This window comes from Histoplasma capsulatum, genomic scaffold (assembly GCF_000149585.1).
Source record: "Histoplasma capsulatum NAm1 scaffold_2 genomic scaffold, whole genome shotgun sequence".
Classification (NCBI taxonomy): Eukaryota; Fungi; Ascomycota; class Eurotiomycetes; order Onygenales; family Ajellomycetaceae; genus Histoplasma; species Histoplasma mississippiense.
Genome location: NW_001813981.1, coordinates 3049947 through 3059074, shown reverse-complemented (window position 1 = coordinate 3059074; position 9128 = coordinate 3049947). Strand labels below are relative to the sequence as shown.

Here is a 9128-nt window from a genome sequence, read left to right as displayed (position 1 = left end):
GAGTTCTGTCGACGTGAGAGAAAGTCCTTTAGGTTCGTCCCCCTGGGATGCCGCATCAGAGATGACAAAATGCAAAGACTATCCCATCCAGGTACACTAAATTGCCGCCTTCAAATCAGATATGGGCAATTTAAGACCATAAAATTGACGGGGTTGTTCCATGATATGATTTCTCCCTGTGGGAATCCGCTGAAATTTATATCTAAATACGGGGAAGCCAAAGCTGCTGTCCCTTTCCTGAGAGATATCACCAAGACCTCCCTTGCAAACGCAGTGGATACTTTGTGGTTGAATATCCTGAACGTGTACTTTTATCGAAACGTTTTTATGCCCTAGTTACCACTCTCAGGAGACAGTAGCATGCGGGAGAATATTTGATTACGCACATGAATCATGCCGGGCTTTGCGATCAGAATGCTTGGTGAGATGCGGCCATTGGTCAACTGAGGTACTTTCTCAAGATTTTTCTTAATTCTCCCAAAAATCGAATAGGAAATCGTCTGGAATTGTGGAATAAAATTGCTAACGTGTTTCAATATTTAAGTGTTTAGCAGTTACCTGGCCTATCGCGCTTGCATATATACGACAATATATATTAAGGAATCGATATATTCCAACATTTTCCGAGGAGCTAGCAGGTTCGAATGCCACAGGCTCTGACGGCCTCACTCCTTGGGTTCAAGTTATGAGTTATTGAAACTCTCTAGAGGCCGTCAAACCGCAAGTTTTAAGCTCAATGTGCGGCGGGAGCCGGTCTACTTGACATTGTTGATCACAAGCGTGTCGTCTGGAGCTTCATCGACCGCCCTTTTATCATTTGCTGAAATTTGATATCTGCTTGTCCTGGATTGCACTGGTTTATAATTTTGTTCATTTCCAACAATATCGTCCAATCGAAGTTTGACAGCCTCCCTATGGGAAAATTATGCGCCCGGTTGCTCACACGCCTTACACAGCTACTCGTCCTCGAAGATGAAATGCCCCCTTCCAGTTCTTTATCCAAATTAAAGTGCGATTGATAGCCTGTTGGGGCAGTCAGTATCTTACAGAGCAACGCAACCGAACAAACAGGAGACCAAAGTGGACCAGCCATTGAAAACCTAAACACGCTCCTTGTGGTCCAGCCGGTGCTCCTCCTAAGAGTATGCGAGATGGTATTGATTTCCAGGGGTTCTGCCGGACTAGCAACCACACAGATTTTATTCTTCCTAAATCTGCAGGGTCCCGGAAAACATAAAGAACTCGAGTCGATGCGGCGTCGTCTTGTAAAAGAAATTAATACCTATTATTTATTCGAACGGAACAAAGTGGATGGAGACTTCCCCAATCCCTCGCGGCGCCGGCGGGCCTGGGCGGCCGCAGGGAGGCTCCCTAAGGGAAAAGCTGCTGATGCCCCTGTCCCCGCTACTGCTCGCGTTGTCGCGCCACCTCCATCCCCCTCCCCCGATATTCTTGCAGTCCTCCAACTAATTGAGGCCGCTCAGGAAAATATAAGCAAGAAGATTGCGAACGTAGCAGAACATATGAGAGAAATAGCGGAATATATCGCAAGGAATTTACGAACGCTACCTCGAGTCAGTCGATCCGAAATCCCCAGCCTGCAGCGAGGGCGTCCACAATGACAACAAACACCTACATTTCCCACTCGTGATAACCCAGATGTAATCCGCAACCTCGAAATAGAAATGTGTTGGCAAATGTCTCTCTGACAAGTCTCTGCGGTGGTCTGTTCTAACCAACCATGAACTGTCCGCCGAATCAGGGATCACTGCGCAGTCGCGGAAGGTTTGAGTGACCCCTGTTTGCATCATGTTTGTCAAACTGAGAGAGGGGTGACAGGGCTATATACAGAGTGCCGTGTGATCCCTGAGAGGATACCCCAGTTGTGAAGAAACATTCCTTGTGCTAGAATTCGGCGTGGTTAGAAGGAAACACAAGATAAAGTTCCTACATCAAAATCGCTTACCTTGGAATTATCAAATAGTTGGCTGAGACGACCTTGGAAGATATTCTTCTGCTAACAACATAAAGAACTCGATCAAAGGATTCATCAAATCCTTGTTCAACTAGCCAGAAAATGCTTCTTGCTGAAATCAACCATGAATTTGATGCAATCCTAGAATTCAATAAGGGCAGAAACTATGGTCATTTGATGCTAGGGGCTAAGCCGAGTTTGAACAAATCTAGGAGATGAGCGACTGCTGGGGCGGAAGCACACAGGTCGGCGTGGACACCTATTTTCCAACATACGCATCCGCCTTGACCCTTCTAACCGTTATGATTTTACCGGCCCATCACCATAACCGCACTCCATAATAGTTCTCCTAGGTGTGGCGCTTTTTCCAGCCCCTTTTGCGGGCTGGAAATACGCGGACCTTTCTCAAGCGAAATAAGATAGATATCCGAATCCTGGAGGGAGCGACAATCTAATATCCAATACATATCAAAATACCTATAGAACTCGCCTAATGCATGCGGAAAGTTTGAACTCTTACCCGCCATACTGCACATCCTCAATTACCACCTGGGGGACAGTGGTAACCTTTCTTCGGGCATCACTATGATACCCATATGCAGGACATGCATAGAATGACGCTTGCAAGGGGCTTTCCTGGGAGGGATCCTCTTCTCCAACATCATCTTCGCTTTATTATTATATCCTTAAAAGGGGGAATCCCCTCTTATTATGATGTCTGTTAATCATGCCATTACGCAATAAGGATCAGAGCTTGCATGGTGATGCATTGTTTATATAGGGATTAAACGCATTCCCTGACGAGCCTTTCCTAAATCCACACCAAATGGCATTAGAAAAGAAAAATTAGAGACTGAAGCTTGATTCAAGCAAGTCCAACATCAGTATGCTCTGTTTCTGTTATTTTCGAGATTCTTGCTAACAAAAGGCCGCTCGTAAGGATCACCAGCTAAATCTATTGTGGACGAACAACAAGCAAACCGCCTGGATTCGATTTCAAAGTAGCTACATTTAACTGATTCAGAAATTATACTGTGATCCTCAGATGCTATAGCCAATCTCTGTCCTCAATTATTTGGCATTCTGTTTCATTGTTGGTTCTCTGTGAAGTGCGGAGACCGATTGTGTACTACCTGGGCGCTCATATCATTACCGAAAAAAAATGAGGTCCGGATGCGAATACGACCCCGGGTCAATTTAGAGGTTGTGGACAAATTAGTTTGTGAAATAGTGGAGATTCCTAGGCAATTGATTCATCCTTCAATACCTGTTAATATTTCAAGGAGCCACTCCAAATCTTTGAGATTGATGAGAATCTGCTTTTTGAAACCGTCAGCTATCTAGTCTACCATCTGAAGCTCCCTCGAGAACATACATAACACGAATGGCATCACGGTCGAGGATACTCGGGAGAGTCAACCTACATTTGCTGCCTAGACTGCCTATAAGTCTCCTTCAAGAAATGAAACAACCTTTGTTGATGGTAGTGGAAGGAAAAGTTCGAAGGCAAGAGATATCCTAACCGGGGGAAGTTTAAGGTAATTGGGCATGCGCCCCGTGACAGTCGACCAGCTTTATATTCACAAAAATGCTTTCAAGACGTTGCAGCAAAGGATTTCATTTCTACATACTCTTCCATGGCATCGCTAGTGGCATCAAATGATCACTATTGACTATGAACTTCCATTTCCCCAATGGCTACACCCAGAGAAGCTGGGCCTCTTCCACGTTGAATTCCTTACCATTGCTGTTGAGTAATCCTTGAAGATCCGTATACCTAGCCAAAGCATCCTCTCATGAGAGCATTACAATAGTCCTAAGAAGCACTCGGGCCACGCCTTGCTGTGCGTGACTCGGAAGGTAAATCATATCTTTTCTCGTTGCAAGTAATTCGCGATGGAGGGCTGAAAAGCGTCTCTGCACCTACAAATTCAAACCCGAAGGCAGTTTTTGTCACCATCTGTGCAGGCTGTTTATTTTCATCTCATATCAGCCATGTCTTATTCAACCCTTTTGTTTTAAGTAACCTCAGGGGAAACGACGGATCATGTCTTAAAAATAACTCTTTACATCTGCTGAGATTGTGTGGTAAGATTAACGTCCCAATACAGTCAATTCTATTCCAACATCTTGAGACATATAATTCTTCGATCAGTTTTTCTACAAGAGTACCAGGACCCTGGGAGTTGGTAAGATCATCGACATGGGCCAGCATGAGAACCAGCCATCACAGTCAGGAGAGAAATTCTAACGAACCAAAGCAAAAAATTACCTGACGCTTTGCTGAGTGGGTCGACGACTTCCTGGCCCGCGGAGTAAAGCAACAGTTCCTTGCAAGCATTCTCAAGAACTTGATGTCCCATCCATTCGGCTCGTAAGGCTATCCTTATTTGAATAACTGGTTAGTTCCCTAGGAACTCTCTGTACTTTGCTGGTCTAGACAACAAGAAAAAAGGTTCATATGTTGAAATAAAAGATTTCCGAAAACAAACAACTAAGATGGAACCTTAAATCGCAGTTATTAGTTACAGTTAGTTAAGTATAGGGGTACCTTACATCATTTAATCCTTTATTTTCCGGTCCATGCTTTTCTTTGTTTCTGTTTCCTGTTTCCCCCCATATTTTCTGGAAAAGCTTTTGAACCCGATCTCCTGGCACTGTGGGGCGTTGTGGCACTAATTTAGCTCGTCCTCATTGTTGCCTTCGACGTAAAAGGCAATGACAGTTTCTCTTCAGGATAATTCTACCTTTTATTTATGCTTTATTCGATTTTAGTTTTAGTATTTTTTTCTTTTTGCGGGAGTAAATACCAGTCGTACAACACACCAGAGCAGGCAACAAGGGCTGAATGGCATCTGAAACACATCCTGTTAAACAGGCAGGTCGAGGTTAGGACGCATTGTCATGGCGTTACTAGCGGTCCGTTGAGCGTTTGGAAAACGAGGAAATGGAATGTTTGGAGGAATACTCTGTAGTCTTGGGGCACGCTGCCGGACTTGGGTGATATTTAATGAATGGCTATCGTGTTCTTGCCTCTGTCTTGATAGGTTTGGAGATAAACGTTCAGCTTGAAGGTTATATGCCGTATTAGGGTTTTTTGGTCGGGGCTCACAGACCACATCGAGGCAACCCCAGCGTTTATGAGAAGGCTGAAAACAGCCAGGATATTCATTGATTAGGGTTTCAATGGCCATAGCTCTAGCTACCAAATTACTGGCGTCTCTCCGATTTTAAATGGCCTGTGCCAACATTTGAATTCAAGAAATATAGCCATTATGATCCAGGGCGCTGGCTAGATCCAGGGAGGTCAAACGAACGAATACATGGCTGGCGTACTGTTGAACAACAGGGGCATCGCCGCATCGGCAAATAGGGTTTAACATTCGGGAGGCCCATTGCTCGTAGGAGTTTATATGAACGAATGGAGGTGCTAATATATCCCCATCTCAGGAGTGGATAATTAGCCGTCAGTGCTTGACGTATATTTTGTAGTCCAGGATTTCAACTGGGCCTGAGTATACGGTGAAAGCCCTTGCTGGTGATTGATTGCTCACATGTGACAGCGCCATGTCTGTATATTTGGTCAATGTCTGGCGAGCAAAAAGCAAAAGAGTAAAAAGGAGATGGCGTGGGGAAGGGGGCGCTAGATATAATTTGACGATGCCCATTGGAAAGCCATGAGGGCATCAGAATGTGAACAATGCAGTATAAACGCTGCACATTCAGGAAAGAAACAGCATCCAGGAACACAGAAAGGGCGAGGAAGCTCGAAGCAGCAAGCAGATTCTTTTTCCGGGACGAAGAAATCAGAATGGAGATTGAGGTCCACTGTGAATTACTGCGTAATGCAACAGTGGACAAGGAGAACAACTATAATCGTGGTACTGTACCTGTACATGCCACCGAGGAGCTTATCGATAGTTCGTTATATACGCAGTTCATGTAGCTAGTATTGAGGGTGATGTGCTGGGCATGCAGCCCATCTTCTAGTTATGGGGCAGCAGCTCGCCATACTCACTTCAAGGGTGGCAAGGTGAACAGTTGGTAGTGAGTTAACTATGTTATTCACATCAAAGTTGCCAGAGCCAGCTCTTTGCTTCTAATCTGTCCATTTTGGGGCTTTACAACGTCGAGAGATGACCATGTCGTAAGGTTTCGAAACTTGAAAGCAGATCAATACCGAGAAGTACGAAGGGTACTTTGAATTGCGTTGAATTTGCGAGGTAGTGGAGGTATCCTCCTTAACGCAGCCATACAGTACCATATCATGTAATACCACACTTTCATAGTTACCAGAGGTACCATCGGTGCCAAATTACAGGCAGGATTGTGCCCGATGGCTCAGAGAAGTTTAGCGGGAACTGGTATCTTTCGGTCTCCCTCGTCACACTTTTCACGGGCGGCTCGGGCTGGCTCTGAAGCCCCTTCCAGAGCGCGGCACCCCATACCAGCAATACCGCTGAATCGCTGATACAAGGCTGTAATAAACATTGATCAATTTGATCAATCAGCCTCCATGCTCCATCTCAACCTCCATCGTGCTCCTTCGAAGCCGCCATTCCATACTCCTTTCCTTCCCTCCGGCCTCCCTTTCACCATCAAACGCCAGTTTCATCCTATATCTCTCCTTTTGCCATCGATCTTCCGCATATTCTTGTTCGTGATCCACACTGCACGTCTCCTATCCCGTCTTGGCTGCCGATTGACAGCACTTCGAGTCCGTCTGGTTGTCGTACTCGTACGGTAGCGGAGGAACCTCCATTCCACACTCAGGTTCTTAACGGGCAAGAGCCTGTGAATGTTTGCAGCGACAACTAGATATATTGGCAGAAGGGTTTGGTTGTGCTTTCACTACCACTCTATATATCTGACGGGACTCCCCTCCCCGCAAACGTCAATTAGGGGCTACGAGTCTACTTTAGCGTCTATTGACTGGGGCATTTATTTGATCTTTTGAATCTAGGATCACGGTCGACACTGGTTGTCAGACTTTCTCGCGACCTGGACGTGTTAAACAATCTCTCCTCGCTGTCCCCCACCATCTTAGAACATTCCCCTTACCCATTCCAACGATATCTATCTATCTGCTCTTCGGAGCCCAATTTTTTTTTTTTTTTTTAATCGACTGTGGCGAATTATCTCCTTCGTTTCGAACTCTCCCACAAAACTTCTATCCTCACGATTACTTCTGCGGGCCGCCTGGTGTCTGCAATACTGCTTTCTAAGAGCCAGTGCTGGGACCGATCGCAATCTCCTCTACGGGTCCCAAATTCCTTGACGTTTGAGGCTCCTTGGTACAGTACTTGGAGGAGTGAGTAGCTTGGTTGATAGCGACCCCCTTATGAAATCACGTACCCATGGGAATGCCGTATTATCTCAGATCACAGATGACCTCTCACCGATAGCGCCGAATACGTCCTCCGAAATGGCGTGGGCCATCCCCGCCGACCTTTCGCGACACATTCCTCCCAGGCCTGCATTTGCTTCACAACACTCGAGCTCATTACCCTCTACTCCTTATCAACACCCTCGTGGTCTCCAGTTCGTATCGAGATCTCCGTCACCGAACCGCAGGAGCAGCTCTCCACGATCGACTCACTCAGAATCCACCCACCTACTCCCATCACTACGACGACCCTATGGAGGCTGTAAATACGAAACTGGAATGGCTCATTTCCGCCGGCGGATTCCGTATTCGCTGGGAGCGAACTCTTACCCAAGGAATTGGGTCCATTGAAGGACCAACTGGATTCCGCTGACGAAAAGAAGCTTAGTGGAGATATGAGAGAACTTTATGATAGGCTTTTGCCGTCAGAGGAGAGTGAATCTCGACGGCTGAAGTTCGTGGACAAGTTAGAGAATTTATTAAACAAGCAATGGCCAGGGAACAACATTCGAGTTCATGTGTTTGGGTCTTCCGGGAACAAACTTTGTTCAAGCGATTCTGATGGTAAGAATTTGCGAGGACGGATATAATTATTGCAGTGGGCTAATGTTCTACTATCTTAGTTGACATTTGCATTACTACGACCTACAAAGAGCTAGAGAAGGTTTGCATACTGGCTGACTTCCTTGCAAAAAGTATGAACTAGTCCAAAGATGATTTTCCTAGTCGTACTTCAGCTGATTTTCTCTCTAGGTGGCATGGAGCGAGTTGTTTGCGTTTCCCATGCACGAGTTCCGATTGTGAAAATTTGGGACCCCGAATTGCGGTTGGCCTGCGATATGAATGTCAATAATACCCTTGCTCTCGAGAATACACGAATGATCAGAACATACGTTGAGATCGATGAACGAGTTCGCCAGCTAGCAATGATTGTTAAGTACTGGACTAAGAGACGAATTCTGAATGATGCCGGTCAGTCTTTCTTGGTTTTTAATTCCAGGTATTGATGAACCTTGGCTTACTTATTATTTTTTCAGCCCTTGGCGGTACTCTAAGTTCCTATACGTGGATTTGCCTTATAATCAACTTCCTCCAAACAAGAAATCCTCCCATCTTGCCTAGTTTACAAGAAAGACGTGCCAAGCAACCAAAAAAAGCAGATGACCCCGGTTCATCGTTTGATGATGACCTGGAAAAGCTGACTGGGTTCGGGCAGGAGAATAAGTCGTCGTTGGGCGAACTTCTGTTCCAGTTTTTTCGGTACTACGGCCATGAAGTTGACTATGAAACTAAGGTCATGTCAGTACGGATGGGTACTTTGATATCAAAGGAAGGGAAAGGCTGGCATCTGCTCCAAAATAATCGACTTTGCGTTGAGGAGCCATTTAATACATCGCGGAATCTTGGTAACACTGCAGACGATACCTCATTTCGCGGATTACATATGGAATTACGGCGAGCGTTTACTGCAGTGTCTGAGGGAAAATTAGACGAGTGCTGTGAGCAGTATGAGTATCCGCCGGAGGAAGAACGCAATTGGGAAAGACCGCCACCTCAACCACGGCCTATACTTGCGCCGACTCCTGCTGTTTCCTCACGAGGAGGTAGAGGGGGAGGCAGAGGAGGTCGCCATAATAATAACCACTACAATCGGGGACAGAATACTGGACGCCGTTCTTCCAGCAGTGCGAACCGACCGAACAACACTCGACATACAAAACCAGTCATTCGCAGCAGATATTGCACTCCAAGCCCAACAAGCCCAGC

General features: G+C 45.9%; 3 protein-coding genes across 3 annotated transcripts in view; 2 read left to right on the top strand and 1 right to left on the bottom strand.

Moving 5' to 3' along the window:
* Positions 1 to 5675: 5675 nt before the first annotated feature.
* Positions 5676 to 5965, top strand: HCAG_02960 (predicted protein; the record flags this gene model as incomplete). Its single annotated transcript, XM_001542739.1, has 2 exons — positions 5676 to 5895; positions 5922 to 5965. The coding sequence occupies 2 exons, from the start codon at positions 5676 to 5678 to the stop codon at positions 5963 to 5965; spliced, it is 264 nt and encodes an 87-aa protein (XP_001542789.1).
* Positions 5966 to 6264: 299 nt separating this feature from the next.
* Positions 6265 to 6574, bottom strand: HCAG_02959 (predicted protein; the record flags this gene model as incomplete). Its single annotated transcript, XM_001542738.1, has 2 exons — positions 6265 to 6453; positions 6542 to 6574. The coding sequence occupies 2 exons, from the start codon at positions 6572 to 6574 to the stop codon at positions 6265 to 6267; spliced, it is 222 nt and encodes a 73-aa protein (XP_001542788.1).
* Positions 6575 to 7316: 742 nt separating this feature from the next.
* The window catches only part of HCAG_02958 (predicted protein), a gene marked incomplete at both ends in the record, with an annotated part of 3662 nt that continues 1850 nt past the window's right edge, over positions 7317 to 9128 (top strand). Inside the window, 5 exons of the mRNA XM_001542737.1 lie at positions 7317 to 7516; positions 7750 to 7925; positions 8115 to 8333; positions 8399 to 8664; positions 8692 to 9046. Coding sequence (XP_001542787.1) covers positions 7317 to 7516; positions 7750 to 7925; positions 8115 to 8333; positions 8399 to 8664; positions 8692 to 9046 — 1216 coding nt within the window. The remainder of the gene's footprint in view (positions 7517 to 7749; positions 7926 to 8114; positions 8334 to 8398; positions 8665 to 8691; positions 9047 to 9128) is intronic.